General features: G+C 52.9%; 1 protein-coding gene across 9 annotated transcripts in view; it reads right to left on the bottom strand.

Moving 5' to 3' along the window:
• DOCK6 (dedicator of cytokinesis 6) overlaps positions 1-16,225 on the bottom strand; it is a 57,311-nt gene extending 41,086 nt beyond the window's left edge. For 6 of the 9 annotated variants that reach the window (XR_006356428.1, XM_044004987.1, XM_044005036.1 and 3 more), the window contains exons 1-2: positions 16,065-16,225; positions 1,486-1,576 (exon numbers count right to left, since the gene is read on the bottom strand). Coding sequence is in view for 8 of the 9 variants with exons in the window: in XM_044004987.1 (XP_043860922.1) it covers positions 1,486-1,576; positions 16,065-16,108 (135 nt within the window). In the remaining variant the exon portion in view is untranslated. The remainder of the gene's footprint in view (positions 1-1,485; positions 1,577-16,064) is intronic. The other 3 variants (XM_044004993.1, XM_044005010.1, XM_044005027.1) reach the window with 1 other exon arrangement.
• Between the last annotated feature and the right edge of the window lie 687 nt (positions 16,226-16,912).

Genomic DNA, 16,912 nt, shown 5'->3' with positions numbered 1-16,912 from the left:
TGTCAATCTCAACCCAAGCAGCAGGGGGCAGTGCTGATGATGATTAGGTGAGGAGGAGGGGAGGGATGGGAGGAGGGAGAGGGAGGAGGAGAGGGGATAAGGAGGAGGGGGAGGAGGGAAGGATGAGAGGAGGGGAAAAAGAGTAGGGGGAGGAGAAAAGGGAGAAGGAAGAGATAAGGAGGAAGAGGGTAAAGAGGAAGAAGAGAGGAGGGGAGGAGGGAGAGGGAGGAAGAGGAGGAGGAAGAAAGGGAGAAGTGAAGAGGAGCAGGGAGAGGAGAGGGAAGAGTCTGGCAGAGGGATGGGGAGGGTCTAGGAACTTGAGAAGGGCGGAGAAGGAGGAACTCTGGCCCTGGTGGAGTGGGACCTCTGACCCTAAGAGTAACGTGCATTTATTGGGAGAAGAGAGCCCAGTGAAGGGATGAGGAGTAGAGGGAGCACTGGAGCCGAGGCAAACTCTTCCTGAAGTCAAAAGCCTGAGGACTGGACTGAGCCTGGAGCCCCGGCTTCCCTTTCCCCACCCACAGGCAGAGATACCCAAACCACAGGAGGAAGTGTGGGAGGGGAACCGCAACAACCACAGGGGACGGTGGGAGGAAGGAAGGGACCTTAACCCTAGACTAGACCTGGCTGGGGCATTGAACGTCATTACCAGTTTCCTTTCCCTTTTCTCTAACCATTCCCAGCCCTCTCTTGGGCTATTCCAGTCAGATTGCTAACCCTTCTCCCCTTTCCCTGACTGGCCCCCAGCAGAGAAAAAGCTTGGGGGGGGGGATATGTGACAAAATGCTACCCCCCACAAACCCAAGCTGTCTATTCTGTGCCACCCCCTTCACCCCAGGGTCAATGGGACAAAATCACCTGGGACTGATGTTAGACCAGCTACAGCCACCCTGCTCCCAGCCCGGGCCCCCTCCTCTTCTTCCAGGGCTCAAATGTGCCCCCGTATCTCCCAAGCTGGACAGAACATAGGCCTATGTTCCCCACAGAGCCTTGGCCTGGGTGTCAAAACTCCTAGGGCCTGATCCCAGGCAGCTGCCTCAGTCTCCCCATCTGTGAGATGGGGAGGAGGGAGGTTTCTGTGCCACAGAAACGGAAGGAGACAGGTTTGTGAAGCTCAGGCCGGGCACAGCAGGGGAGTGGGAAACCCGGCCGCCCCAGATGCCAGCAGGAGCTGGGGCGGCTGGGGCAGCATGCTGGCGGATGGCCAGGGTGGCCTGTGTGAGGCCGGGCATGCAGGTGCATGGTGAGTCCGGGCGGGGCACAGACACCCGAGTGTACCTCTGCCCACGCTAAACAAGCAGGCCTGGGTGTCCCCCTCTCTGGCTGCCACGACATTGAAGCACTTCGGCAGCAGGAGGGGCTCTGAGCCGGCCAGCAGCAGTAACCAGATCTGCCCCCACCTGGCGACAGGCCCCCCGTCCACAGCAGCTGTTCTCCCTCCGCTGCCCTCCCCCCCCCCCCAGCCTCCCTGGGGCCCCGACTCACAACCTGCTGGGAGCCGCTTCTCCTCTTGCAGAGCTGAGGCGAGCTGCCATACTCTCGGGACACCTGCTTCCTGACTTCTGCCGCCACCGTCCTGCAGGGCACAAGCTGGGCTCAGGGGGACTGGGGGCTGGCTGGCTGGGCTCAGGCGTCTCCTTCCACAGGGACAACCCCGAGCTCTGGCTGGGCCAGGGTCAGGAACAAAACCAGAAGGAACCACCCTGGGACCCCGGGGTCCCTTATGTCCCCCTCAGTAATGAAATGCCAGGTACCACCGCCTCCTGCCCTGGGCATGGGGACAGGCAGGAAGGGCTTAGATATGGCAGGGAAAACTGGAAGAAATGATTCCATATTCACACAGAGGAAAAGGGGGGACAGAGGCCCAAGGATGGGAACCCTTGACAATCAGCCTGGGTCCCAACCCATACTCTCAGCTGGATCTGAGAGAATAGCTTGCCAGGGGCTGGGGGTGGGGAACAAAGGGCTATGGGGGGCCAGGGGGTATGGGGGGGACCAGGGTATGGGGGGAGGACCAGGGGGTACAGGGGGCCAGAGGCTGGGGAAGCTGGGCTCTTGGCTCCCTGAATTCTCAGCAAGGGCCTTAGCTGATTGCCTGGCCTCTGTTTCCTTCCAAGGTAAAACATTTATTCATTACGTGGGGAGTGTGGGATAGTGGGCAGAGACCCTCAGAAGCCCTGAGTTCTAGTCATGCCTCGGTACTTTAATTCAATCAACCTAAGTTTATTAAGCATTTACTAAGTACCAGGCATGGGCAGATCAATACAAAAGTGGGACAGACAGTTCCTCCTGAACTCTACTGGACTGCTGTGTGACCAAGGGCCGTTTCCTGCCCTCTCTGAGTCTCAGTCTCCCCAGTTGCAAAGCAGAGTAAAGCACTGGCCTCTCCTCTTATAGAGGAGGCTGTGCAGACCATCAGTGATGCCCAGAGCTCAGCCTGTTGCTCTCCTCTGCTGGATTAGGGGGTAGGCTCAGGCCAGGATCTTACATGAGCTCCTGGGGAGCCACTGGTCAGTCAGTCCCTCGGTGCCCAGGGGTGACAGCTCCTCTCACCCTCGACCAGCTGCAAAACTTTAGGAACACACTTCCCTGCCCCCCTATGGGTGGGGGATGGGGTGAGGAAACAACAGAGCCACTATTCGCTTGGATGGACTATCACAGGCAGCCTATGGCCTCAGTCCTCGTTGTCGGCTTATGGGGCAGCTGTGCCCAGTTCCCTCCCACTCTGGGGTCATGAGGGAGAAGTGTCACCCAGGGCCAGGGTGCTGACCGGGGCACTCTCAGAATAATGACCTCTCAGCTCCTCAGAGCTGCGTCCTGGGGAGAGGGGAGTTAGTGGCATTACCCGTATTTGACCAATTAGGAAACTGAGGGGGAGAGACTTATCCCAAGGTACACAGTGAGTTACCTGCAGCCCTGGCCCAGGTCTCCTGTCCCCTGGATGTTGTGCTCTACTTGCTTGAACACCACCCTTCGGTGAGCAGCATGGCCTCGGCCACAGCAGCAGGGCAGAGGTGGCCCAACAAGGACAGAGGTGGTAACCAACCCTGGGCCCCCTAAGCCTCCCTCCCACAGAGCACGGGCCACCTGATCAGGCCAGGACAATAGCCGCCCAGCCTTCTCCCTGTGTGCTTCCTGGTGACACAGACATTGGTGAGCACAGGATCTCACGTCCCCAGCTCTCCCCTCACGCACATCCGTGGATAGGTGTGTTTGCCTATCTGTGTATGTGTGTGTGGCTCCACATGAGTGGGGGGGAGAGGAGATAGTGCCTCACACCATCTGGGCCTGGGGAGTCACTTCTGGGCGGCTTCAGAACACAGAGGGTGCTTTCTGAAGGGGTCGGCAGTCCCCGGAGCCCAAAGGATCTCTGGGCCAGGCTGGTCCTACAGCCAGCAGCTCTGAGGCCCCCCTCAGGGCCCTCCCCAACCAGCACTGGCACCCCCACCCCTCCCCTGCCCAGGCCCCAAGCCTCCAGAGCAAGGAACCGGCCTCAGATTGGCAGCCTCTGGCACCAAGAGCTGCAGGAGATTTCAGAGGTCCACCCTGCTCATCGATAGATGAGAAAACAAAAAGCCAGAGAGGCCCAGTGATTTGCCCAAAGTTACTCAGCAAATCAGCCAGAAATGGAGCACGAGCCTTCCCTGGCAGGCCTCATCAGCCAAACACTGCTGACCCTCTGGACCCTTGCTGCTCAGCTGCTGGCTCCCTCTCTCTTTTCTTCCCCCTTCCCTCCTTCTCTCTCCCTCTATTCGTTCTCCTTTCTCTGTCTCTCCTCTCCCTCCCTGCATCTCCTTCCTTCTCCTTTCTGTCTCTCTTTCAGTCTCTCTTGTCTTCTCCGCCCTCCTGCCTCTACTCTTTCTCTCTCTCCCTCCTTCTTCTCCCTGTCTCTGTCTCTATGTCTGTCTGTCTGTCTGTCTGTCTGAACTTGTCCGCAGTCCTGCAGGGAGTAGATATGGGAGCTGGACTCTGACTTCAAAGAGCTCTTTCCAGTGCCCTGTTGGGGAGGAAAGGGCCGCCTCCCCTCACCAGCACAGCTGACCCCAGAAAGCCCCCCCCCCCGCCCCATCACAAATGAGGCTCTGTGGTCCCTTCTTTCTGTCTCCCCCATCATGCCCTGAACCTGCACCCTCAGGGTACAGGGATGAAGTTACAGTGGGCTCGGCTCCCTCCCAAGGTGCCCTGTTACAAGGATCCCTCAGGCACTCTAAGAGATTTCTAGAGAAGAAGGAAGGAGACTGACAGGGGCTTGTGGAATGGCTGAGCTGAGGCCTTCCCAGACAATGGAAACAGAGCATACCTCCTCCTCCTCCTCCTTCCTCCCCCTGCCTCGCCACCCCCCCAGCAGCTGCCAGGCTGGGAAGGGAGGGGTTCTAGCATTCCAGGCTCTGCTTCCCCAGGGGAATCCCTGGGGGAAGGCAAAGGGTTGGGCCTGGGGGCAGAGGAGAAGGGGGTGGGCGGGGGAGGGCCAAGCTGTCAGGAAGAGATCCAAGGACAGGACCCTTCAGAAAACAAGCAGTCCAGCTAGAAAGGAAATCAGGCCAGCCCTCTCCCACGCTGTCGGCTTTGGGGTGCGCTCCAGGAAGGCCTTGCCTTGGCCCTCTGTGCTTCAAAGGCAGTCCCAAGAGCCCTGGCCACAGGAGGAGGGAACCCCCGGTCCTTAGACCACCCCATCTCCTGAGTCCTTCATCCCCCAACCTGTGGGCACATTTAGCCTCATGCTCAGCTAAACACTGAGGTGGAACCGGGGTCAAACAGGGCCCCCACCCTCCGGGGGCTTTCCCCAGCTACAAGGCAGATTCACCAGCAAATTCTGAGCAGGATGGAATCAGGAGGGAGGCTAAAAGGCTGGAATTCTGAAGGCGGTCCAGTCAAAAAACAAAAGAGGTGCCAAATCCGGGGTCAGATCATCTGGGCTCAAATTCCAGCCCTACCATCTACCACTTATATGACTTAAATTCCTTCCCCTCTGTGGGTCTCAGTTCCCTCATCTTTTTTTTTTTGTTTTTTTGAGAGGCAATGGGGGTTGAGTGACTTACCCAGGGTCACACAGCTAGTAAGTGTTAAGTGTCTGAGGCCGGCTTTGAACTCGGGTCCTCCTGAATCCAGGCCGGTGCTTTATCCACTGTGCCACCTCCCTCATCTTTTTTTTTTTTTTTTGTGGGGCAATGAGGGTCAAGTGACTTGCCCAGGAACACATAGCTAGTAAGTGTCAAGTGTCTGAGACTGGATTAGAACTCAGGTCCTCCTGAATCCTGAGCCAGTGCCTTTTCCACTGTGCCACCTAGCTGTCCCCCGCCCCCCCCCTCCATCTTTTAAAACAAGGAGTCTGGACCACATGGCCTTGCTTCCAGCTCTGAATGGATGATCCTGTAATGTGCTGGGGCTGGGGTCAGTTGAGGAATTCTTCTTGGAGGAGGTGATGTTCTAGATGGAACTGGAAGGGCAGGTAGACTTAGAAGCGGGAATGAGGTGTGGGAATCCCCTGAGCAGGAATGAATAGAGGGGGTACTGTCACTGCAGCCTGGACACAGATCCCAGGCCTAGTTGGGCCCAGCACCTCTCTCTGTCATGCTTGGGCAAAGAAAGTTGAGGACAGTCGTCCTCCAGCTTTGGAGGTCTTTGCCCGCTGTATTCCTGGAAGATGGAGCCACATTTCTATGGCAAAAGGTAGGTAGGTAAATAAAAGGACAAATCAGGCAGTTAGACAAGGAACCCCCACCACAGTCAGCAGGCCAGATAGAGACATCATATTTTAGTTGGTTGTTAAGTACGACAAAGGGGCAGCTATGTGGCATAGCGGGTAGATCACTGGCCTAGAGTCAGGAAGATCTAAGTTCAAATCCAACCTCAAACACTTTCTAGCTGTGTGACCCTAGGCAAGTCACTTAACCCTGTTCGCCTGTTTTCTCAACAGTACAATGAGCTGGAGAAAGAAACGGCAAACCACTCCAGTATCTCTGCCAAGAAAACCCCAAATGGGGTCACAAAGAGTCATCTGGCACGACTAAACAACAACAACAAAAGTATGACATGAAGAGGAAGGAGACAGGACCAGAGGGGTTAATGGCCTAAGCCATGGGTGGTCTCGGGCAAAACATCCCCAAGTCAGACAGTTATCCATCCCTCCCTTTGAAGCTCCAGCCAATACGGCCCCAATTCTGAGCCTCCAAGTCCTGTTCTGACCCCACACATGGGCCGAGATCAAATGGGGCTCCAGCACAAGACGGATGGCCAAGACGCTTCCTTCCTGAGCCCCTTTCGTCGGCCTCAGGAGATGCGGCAAGTCTGAAACCTCGCTTTTTTATCAGCTGGGATGGCACACTCAAGGGTGCTGGGCTCCTATCTCCCCACTTGGTGAACAGGGCTAAGGATTTTGCCCATTCCCCCAGAACTGACAGGCATAGTCTTGGAGAAGGCAAAGGGCTACTCTTCAGTCTCAGCAATGGAAGGGACCTCTGAGCTGACCTAGCAGGCCAGCCCAATACCTGTGTGGCAGCCCCCAGGCTTCTTGAACTAAATACAGCCTCCCTGTCAAATTATTCCAATTCAACAAAAGCAGTGATAACCTACTGTGGCAAAACCGGACAAAAACACAAAATAGGGGCAGCTAGATGGCGCAGTGGTTAAAGCACCGGCCCTGGATTCAGGAGTACCTGAGTTCAAATCCGGCCTCAGACACTTGACACTTACTAGCTGTGTGACCCTGGGCAAGTCACTTAACCCCCATTGCCTGCAAAAATAAAAACAAAAAAAAACAAACACAAAATAGTCCCTGCCCTGAGGAAGCTTACATTTATCTGGAATACATTTTCTTTTCTTTTCTTTTCTTTTTGCGGGGCAATGGGGGTTAAGTGACTTGCCCAGGGTCACACAGCTAGTAAGTGTCAAGTGTCTGAGGCCGGATTTGAACTCAGGTTCTCCTGAATTCAGGGCCGGTGCTCTATCCACTGTGCCACCTAGCTGCCCCACTTGGAATACATTTTCTATCCATCCAATTCTTTTTTTTTTTTTTTTTTTTAGTGAGGCAATTGGGGTTAAGTGATTTGCCCAGGATCACTACCCATCCAATTCTTAACCAATCTTTAAGATCCTGCCCAAGTTCCACCTCCACTGGGCTTCTCCAATCTTCCCTGCCTCACACTCACTCCCAATTTGAACCCTGGGGGTCTGGCGTCTGGTACATTATTCTACTGCATTGTATCATTCCCCAATGATCCATGAGTATCAGACTGTCCTGTCTCCCTGGGACTCCTTTACTGATGTCCTGAACCCAGCCCCCAAGGAAATGGGTTGTGTGTCTTCTTCCTGGCATTCCCTGGTACACAGTTAGGCACTTGTGGGGGTGGGGTTGGGGTAGAAGAGGGGAGGTTTGGGGGACTCCTTGTTACTAATTAGTGAATTAATCAAAGATGTAGCCTCTTGTCTACCCAGGGGATGAGGAAGGAACAGGAATTTGGAATGTGTATGGTTTTTCTCACACACACACACACACACACACACACACGCACGCACGCACGCGCATGCACACGAATGTTTTTATCCAAACACAAGACAGGACAGGATGGGGAGGGGCTTACTGAGATTCCATCACCAAAATGAAGCTTTCAGGGAACATCAGGGTTGCCCCGCCCTCAGCTAGGGGCCTGAGAATGTGGTTCTCCTGCCTAGTGACCTCCAAGCCCCTGGTTGGACCCCTTCCCACCCCTGCCCCACCCCCACCCATCCATGCTCTCAGCTCCTTTTCCTGCTCCCAGCTGTTCAAGTTCTTTTCCCATCAGCCCCAAGAGCTAGGGCTGAGGTGGGCCAAATGGGGGGGGGGGGGGCGGGGAGGCAGCAAGCTCAGAGCCCCAGGACAGATGCTGACAATCTCCACCTTGTTTTCTCCATTAGAGCTGGCCTCAACACTGTTCTTCCCCCTCCCCTTGAGTATAGACCCAACCTCTGATCGCTGCTCTCTGCTGAGAGATAGACAGACAGATACTGGCAAAGAGCTAGTGAACTCGGTAGCTTCTCCCCCACATACAGACTGATAGCTCCTGGCCTCTTCCAGGAGACAGACAATGGACTCTGGGGCCAACTGCTGGCCAGAGAATACAACGGGTTCTGCTCGACTGAAACTGGTCTCTTAAAGGTCACCAATGACATCTTAGTTGCAATGATCTTTTCCCAATCCTCAACCTTCTTGACCTTTCTGTAGTATTGAGCCCTGCTGGCCACCCTCTCTCCCCTTGGTTTCTACGGGGCTTTCTTGGAATCCTCTCTTCTTACCTGAAGCCCTTCTTCTCAGTCTCTTTCACTGGATCATCATATTCTTCCCTACTCCCTAACTATCGATTCCACAGAGTCACAGGATTTCGGAGTTGGAAGGAAACTCAATGGCAATTCAGTTCAGTCCATCACTGGAAAACAATCTCTCTAATGGTGTATACCCCAGAAGCCTTTGCATGAAGACCCCCAAAGAAGGTGTGCATAGAGAAAGCCTGCTCCCTTTTGGTAAAGCTCTAATGATTACGTTTTCCCTGATAGTCAAGGCCCAGTCAGTCAGTCCCTTTGCGACTCTCAGCATCTGCTCTCAGCTCTGCCTCCTGGGGCCAACAAACCAAACTCAACTTTCAAATATACTTGAAGACTGCCACTCTAGGGAACTCTTGAGTCTTTTCTTCCCCAGGCTAAACGTTCCCAGCTCCTTCAACTGGTCCTTGCTGCACTCAAGAGCCTTTATTATCTCAATTGCCCTTCTTTGGACATGCTCCAGAGCAAAGCTTCTTCAACTGTGGGTTGTGACCCCTTGGGGGGGGTCTTGTAACTGAATTGTAGGGACTGCGAAAAATTCGGCAACAATAAAAAGTTATGTATACCTATTTGATAGACTGATATAACTGGGGTGGCATAAAAATTTCTTGGGCAGAAGGATGGGGAGTAGAAAAAGTTTAAGAAGCCCTGATCCAGAGGACCAATAGCCTTGCTAACATGTAGCATACAGGACTGGCCACAATATCGCAGATGTGGTCTGGCCAGGGCAGGATGATTGCCTCCATATTCCAGAAAGCTCGACCTCTCAATATGGCCTAAGAAGGCATGAGCTTTTTTTTTTTTTTAAAGCTGTTCTATCATGTTACAGACACTTTCAGGGAGATTCTGGTCCACTAAGACCCTCAGATCTTCTTGTAGTATAGTCACACTTCATACATCCTGCACGTGGGGAGTCTTTTATTTTTGGAATCCCAGTGTTGACTTCACATTTTGTCTCTATTATATTTCCTCTTCTTCTATCTGACCATGGTCTTTTTGGATCCTATCTAACTTGGTAGCCCATCATTCTTGGCTTCATGTCACCTGCAAATCTGAGGCTCATGCCAGCTATGCTTTTATCCACATCACTGATTTAAAAAACAACATTTTAAAAATCAGCATCAAAAACAGATTCCTGGCGGGGCAGCTAGGTGGCGAAGTGGATAAAGCACCGGCCCTGGATTCAGGAGTACCTGAGTTCAAATCCGACCTCAGACACTTGACACTTACTGGCTGTGTGACCCTGGGCAAGTCACTTAACCCCCATTGCCCCGCAAAAAAAAAAAAAAAACCAAACAAAAAAAAAACCAAACAAAAAAAAACCAGATTCCTGGGCCACTCCCTTGGAGACCACCTCCTGACTTGCCCTTGAACCATGACTAGCTACTGGGCAGGGGGTGGGGGTGGGGGGTGGGGTGTCTGGCTGTGCAAACATGTCCAATTCATTGGCTGGCTCTTATCTCTCCATCTTTTCCACAAGGATAGCATGGCCACTTTAACTAACAGTGTCCTTAAGAATCTAAGTAAGGGGGGGCAGCTAGATGGTGCAGTGGTTGAAGCACCGGCCCTGGATTCAGGAGTACCTGAGTTCAAATTCGGCCTCAGACACTTGACACTTACTAGCTGTGTGACTGTGGGCAAGTCACTTAACCCCCATTGCCTAAAAAAAAAAAAAAAAGAATCTAAGCAAGGGGCAGCTAGGTGGTGCAGTGGATAGAGCACCAGCCCAGGAGTCAGGAGGACCTGAGTTCAAATCCGGTCTCAGACACTTGACACTTACTAGCTGTGTGACCCTGGGCAAGTCACTTAACCCCAACTGCCTCATCCCCCCTCCCCCCCCAAAAAAAGAATCTAAGTAAGCTGTATCTAGAGCATACCCTTCATCTACCAGTATAAAAACTCAGCCCTTAGGCTTTTCCTCTTATCGCTTAACTCAACTCACCAAATCAATCCAACATTCCATCAAGGGTACACCCGTGTCCCCAACACTGGGCGAAGACCTGGGCCCAAAAGTACAAAGACCAAAAGAGCCCTGTCCTCAAGGAGCTTACTCTCTACCGGGAGGTGAGAACATGCTGAGAAATAAGCAAGACATAAGGCAGACCAGAAGAGGGAGTGGGGGCACTAGCAACATGGAAGAACTGGCACCTGCATCCAGCCTTGTAGGCTCACAAGGTTTCTAAGAGGTGGAGATGGGCAGGGAGCTTATTCCAGGCACAGAAGACTGCCCATACAAATGCACGTGGCGTCTCCATTTCAGGGAATGGTTCGGTTGGACTGGAAGGACAAGCTCAACAATTCTAGAAACATTTATTAAATCACCCACTGTGTGCCAGGCCCGGTGCGAGGGATGGGTCATCGACTCAAGATTTCACTGCTTTAGGAACTTCCCAAGGAAGAAAATCCCCCTACCAATGGAGGGCTGCTCCTTCTCCACAACTTGGTCTGAAACAGATGCTACAACACCTAGAGGCCCGCGGATTTGCCCAGGGTCACACAAATAAGCAAGTGTGTGTCTGAGGCAGAACTTAAACCTAGGTCTTCTGGCTCCAAGGGCAGCTCTCTTATTCACTCTTCCACAAGGACAAAACTGAAAACTGGATCTACCCTCAAGAAGTTCATGTTCTTCACTTGATTTATTTATTTTCAGTTTTTAAAAAAAACTAAACTTAACAAATACTCAAGAAAATGGGCATTTCGATATACACAGTAGAAGAGAAAAAGAAGATCGTACATCAAACTGAGACTCCCGACTACCTATGTACAACTTGTTGGAGCTTATGATGTTGTACTCAGGCAAGTGGCTAAAAAGTAATTTACAGGGGGCAGCTAGGTGGCGAAGTGGATAGAGCACCGGCCCTGGAGTCAAGAGGACCTGAGTTCAAATCCGGCCTCAGACACTTGACACTTACTAGCTGTGTGACCCTGGGCAAGTCACTTAACCCCCAAGGACCCGCAGAAAAAAAAAAAAAAGGTAATTTACAAGGCGGAGAGGGGACAAGAAAGGTGGGGCTACCTGGAGGTAGGGGAGAGAATGAAAAGACTGGGAACTGGGAGACTGCGTAGGAGGCTCTTATAGGGATGAGGAGCTGTGTACCTGGAAAGAAGGGGTTAGTGGGTTATGATAGAGATGGAAGGAAGGGAGGGAAGATGGGAGGAAAGGGTAAAAACAAAGAAAAAAGAGGAAGGAGGGAATAAAGGAAGAAGAATAAAGGAGGCAAGGGAAGAAAGAATGGAGAAAAAGAAAAAAGGAGGAAGGGAAAAGAAAAGAGAGAAGGAAGGAAGAAAGAAAAGAAAGGAGGGAAGGAGAGAGGAAAGGAAGAAAAAAGGAGGAAGAGAAGGAAGAAAAAGAGGAGGGAAGGTAAGAGAAAGAAAGACAGGCAAGGGAAGGAAGAAAGGAAGGAAGGGAGGAGAGAAAGGAAGAATGAAAAGAGAGAAGGAAGAAGGGAAGGAAAGAAGAGCATCAATTAGATACTTAAAAATACATAAAAGAAAGCAAAAAGTTGAGGAAACCCCAAACAGGGCAATTTTATACTACCATGTAAAATTTAATATGTACTTTAAAAAACTGCATGTCATGGAGGTTCACAGTTTCAGACACTACAATTTTCATTTTTCTTCTTTGAATATTCAAATTTTCATGGTTGTCACAGAGGGCTTGAAAATACCAGACTAAGGAGTTTATATTTTATTCTTGAGCCAATGGGGAACCACTGGAAGTTTCTGTTTCATGGTTCATGTTTGTTGATGACTGAATTCAGAATAAAAAATAATTTTTTTAAAAGGAGGCTAATTATAGAGATAAGTGGTAAAGAGGGCAGCTAGGTGGCACGGCCCCATAATGAATCCAGAAGACCTGAGTTCAAATCTGGCCTCAGTCATTTACTAGCTGCGTGACCCTGGGCAAGTCACTTAACCTCTGTCTCAGTTTCCACATCTGTAAAATGTGGATAATAACAATACCAACCTTTAGTGTTACTGTGTGGATCAAAGGAGATGATATTTGTAAAGTGTCTGGTGCACAGTAAGCACTATAGAAATATTATTGTTGTTATTATTATTATTATTCTGAAGGTCAACAGCTGCCAAGTGTCCCCAGCACAGTTTAGCACTCAGCAAGTCCTCACTGTTTCCTATGTGGGAATCTGACCTCCTTCCTCACTACCTGTGTCGTTTGGGGCAGGTCAGTAACCATGAGCTTCCTTATCTATAAAACGAGGGGTGTTGGAGCAGAACTCCCCCAAGGCCCCCGGCTGGAGATCTTGTGACCCCAGCTCCTCAGGGCAACCACTGAGGTGGTTCTTCCTAAAATCTAGCCTCCATTTGACTCTCCCATCCCCTCAAGCTCTATCTCCTCCCTTTCACAGTAAAAAACCCAACAACAACAACAAAAACACAACCCAACCCTCTAGACTCACTCACCCCAGGCCTTCCCAAGTCACCAAGTAATGGAAGCTGCTCTCACTCTCCAAGGCCTCCAATGACCTCACAAATCCCAGGGCCTTATCTAAGTCTTGGCCTCGGGCAGCTAGATGGTGAAGTGGATAGCCCTTTGGCCTGGGAATCAGGAATGGATGTTCCCTTAGACCCTCCCTTGCTATGTGACTCTGGGCAAGTCACCTAAAACCGCACCCCCCCCCAAAACACCTCTGCTTGCCTCAGTTTCCCCATCTGTAAACACCTACCTCCCAGGGCTGTTGTGAGGATCTAATGAGTTAACACATATAAATCGCTTTAGCAACCTTCAAGCCCCACCTAAATGCTAGTTGCTATTATTGACCTCTCTGTGGCATTCAAGGCTGTTGACTCACCTTTCCCATATGTTTTTTTTTTTTCTCCCTGGGTTTTGGTGATACTGCTCCTGATTGGTTCTCTTGCAGAGTATCTAGCTAACCCTTGCCTGGATCATCATGCACATCTCACCTACCTCCCCGCAAGGGTGGGCTCTGTTCCCACTCTGTCCTACCCCCAAGGCTCTGTCCAGGGCTCAGTTCTCTTCTTTCTCCACACTCTCTCAGTGAAGCTTCCTCTGATGCCAGGAATTCAATGATCACCTCTAATGATCTACAATTCTGGCTCTAGCTTCTAATCCAGCCCCTCACCAAGTCGCCTCCCTCCCCCCCATTTCAGTACCAGCCTAATTGGTCTGCCTGCCAGCACTCACTCTCCTTTGCAATCCAACTTCCACCCAGCTGCCGAAGTGATTCTTCTTAAAGCACACCACTCCCCTGCTCAATAAACTATAGTGGCTCCCTATTTTCTCTAGGATCATAATCAAACTTCACAACCTGGCTCCCAATCTACCATTCCAAATTTATCACACTTTACTCCCCTTCACACAATCAATGTTTCAGCCAAACATGGTGTGCTTCTCATCCATGATATTCCATCCCCAGTTTCTGTCATCTTGACACAGTCAGTCCCCTGTGCTGAATAGATATCAACCTTCCCCCGGTCTTACACTAATCCAGCTTCCTTCTGAGCTCGGCTTTCACTCTCTACATGAGCCCTTTCTTCACCACTGAGGCTGCAAGTGCCTATTACAGCCAAAGGATTCTAGATTTATTTTGTTTTCTCAGATAAAATGCAAGCCCCTTGAGGGCAGGGATGATTCCATTTTTGTCTTTGTACCCTCAGTGTGGGGCATTCAGGAGATACTTAATAAATGCTGATTGCTCTTTCTCCAATCTCTTCACCCAACTCCAGAGGCTAGGGGTTAGAAGTTGGGGGTATAGGGAGCACAATATACACTTGTGGACTTCTGCTACTTACTAGCTGTGTGACTTAGGACAGGATGAGTCCATTAACTTCTCTGGGCCCACTTCCTCACCTGTAAAACTCAAGGCTTAAGCTACAGTCTGGAGGTCCCTTAGAAGCCTAGAGTCTGAAGGAAAACAGGTTTCTGGGGCCCCAAGGGTGGAAGAGGCCAACAGGTCAGAGATGAGAGCAAAGTCAATGGGGTCTGATTTTTCATACTACCCACTTGCTGTCCCAATCTGACCCCAAGACCTCTGTCTACATCTTCACGTTGGCATTTTTGGATCAAGCCTCTGGAGGGTAGAAAAGACTTCCTTCTTACCCTAATTCAAGCCACAACTGTATATTCTTAGGGATGGGGCAAACAGCACTTGACACCAAGAGGGACAGAGAAGAGTCAAAGCAAATGAAATGGAACTCTGTGTGCTCACACTAATGTCTGTTTCCTGACTCAGCCCCTAGGGATACTGGAGACCTGAGACCCTGTATCCATGAGCACTCTGTACACTGCAGGCTTTTTGTACCCCCTGGTGCCTGGTGCCCAGACCCCACCCCCACCCCCAGGGAGGCAGCTGGTGACTGTAGCCTGGGCTTTCCCCCCTCCCTCCATGCTGGCCAGCTGGCCCTGCCACAGCCTCCCCCCCCCCATCCCCCTCACTGGGGACTGCTAGATCACAGCATCCTGTCTCTGAGGCTGGGCTCTTCCCTCAGACTTGTGAGCAGGAACTAGGTTTGTTCTTTCCCTGCTCACCCAAGCCGCTCCTTCAGTCTCTCCCTGACTTGTTCCTGGGGGCAGGGCCCAGGTCAGCTCCTTCTGTGTCCCCCAGACCGTGAAGTCAGTCCGTAATTGGGTGGGACTGGCTCAGCTCCTTCTCTGCCTCATCACGGCTGGGTATAGGGGGTGGCTCTGGTCTCCATCCCCAGTACCGGGACACAGAAGCTGGGGACCTTGGTGCATCCCCCTTCCACCAGTATTAATCCTGGTTGGAGGCGGAGGGAAGCCGAGAGGTGCATCTCTGGAGGTGAAGGGTGTGGGGGAGCTCTCTGAAAACCATCCTAGAGAGAGGTTGGAGGTTAGCCCATCACGGATCACTATCAAGGTCCCGGCAACTTTTGGAATCACAAGACTCCACCTTCCCCCTCCTCCGGACTGGGTTGGGCGCCTTGAGACCGAAAGCAAAAGCCAGGTTTCCAATGAGGGAAAAGAAAGGAAGACCCGCCGAGGAAGGGTCAGATAAAGGGACAAGAACGGGGCCATGCCTGTTCCCTAGCAGCAGCCACTTCCCAAACCGTCAGTCTCTCCACTCTCTTTGAGTGTCCCGCGGGCCCACGGACCCCGAGCCCCTCCCCAGTCTCGCCGGGTGTGTGTGTGTGTGTGTGTGTGTGTGTGTGTGTGTGTGTGCGCGCGCGCTCTGGGCTAAGCCATCTCTAAGTCTTGGGAGAACAGTGGGGCACATTCCCGACCCGAGGGGGGCACAGAGAGGGGAAAAGGAGGCACTCGAGACGCCGACCCTTCCCCCCACTCCCAGCTGGTCCCCGGGCTCCGGGCAGTGCAGAAGCCACCCTCCTCCGTCCCTCCCTCCAGGACGGGATCGGGAGGAAAGGGAGCAGGAAATGGGAGCATGAGAGCGGGGGAGGCCGGACCGAGGGATGGACGCGGGGGAGGGCGCGAGGCTGGCCAGGCTGGCGGACCGACAGAGGGACTAGCCGGTTTCCTCCTGCGCCTCGGGAACAATTGGGGGCCCGAGGGGGCGGCGGCTGGGGGAGGGGGGAGGGCGGAGGTTTCCTGGTCCTTGGAACCGGACGGCGTGGAGGAAAGGGTAGGGCGAGTTCGGACGGACCCCCAACTCCAGGAGCCTGCCCGCCGCCAGAGACCCAAGAAGGGGCGCACGGCCGTGGACCCCCCACGCGAGGGAGGCGGGGCTCCGGGCACGTGGCGGGGGCTCGGCCGCCGCCCCGCCCCTCGTCTGAAAGGGCCCCGGGGGATTGGGCGCCCGGGGCCCCGCGGTTACCTGTTGATCTTGTGCGCGAAAGCTCGGCGCTCGGAGGCCGCCATGGGGGCGCCAGGGCGCGGGGGGGGGCCGCCGTCCGTCAGTCCGTCCACCCTCAGCTACGCGCTCGCAGCGGCCCCAGCTGCAGCACAGCTCTCCACGGCTGCCTGCCTGCCTCCCTGCCTGCCGGCCAGCCTGGGCTGGACGGGGCGGGCCGGGGCGGGCCGGGGGCGGGGCCCTTCCGGGTGCCCGAGGCCGGCTCCGTGCTGCCCCCTGCAGACCCGCGCCCCAGCCCCGACCCCCCCCCCCCCGCCCCCCGCCAGTCCCGAGCTCAGCCAACTACTTGTCCAAACCATGCATTCTACAGAGGAGGAAACTGAGGCCCACGGAGGAGAAAGGAAGTGACTTTCCAAAGGTCACAGTTAGAACTGAAGTTGACATTTTGCATCCTGATCTCCAGTCCACCCTACCTACGATGGGCATTTATTCAAAAATATCCATCCACCCACCCATCCATCCATCCATCCATTAGTCCGTCCATCCATCCGTCCATCCATCCATCCATCCTAAATGTTTGTTGACCTCACTCGATTCCAGTTCATTCTCCACCCAGATGACAATTCAATCCTCCTAAATCCTCCCATCCCCATCTCCAGTGCCTTCTCTGGGAGATTACCTTCCATTTACACGAGAATGATGACGTGTGTACGACTTTTTTGCTCTTCCCCGTTTTTTGTTGTCTACCCATTAGGGTGTGAGCTGCTCCAGGGCAGAACCATGTATTCACCTTCCTCCGTATCCCCGGCACAGTGTGCTTGGCACAGAGTAATCTTTTAATAAATGCTTACAGATGGGGGCAGCTAGGTGGC

This window comes from Dromiciops gliroides, chromosome 1, assembly GCF_019393635.1.
Source record: "Dromiciops gliroides isolate mDroGli1 chromosome 1, mDroGli1.pri, whole genome shotgun sequence".
Classification (NCBI taxonomy): Eukaryota; Metazoa; Chordata; class Mammalia; order Microbiotheria; family Microbiotheriidae; genus Dromiciops; species Dromiciops gliroides.
This window is presented reverse-complemented; position numbering and strand designations above follow the sequence as displayed.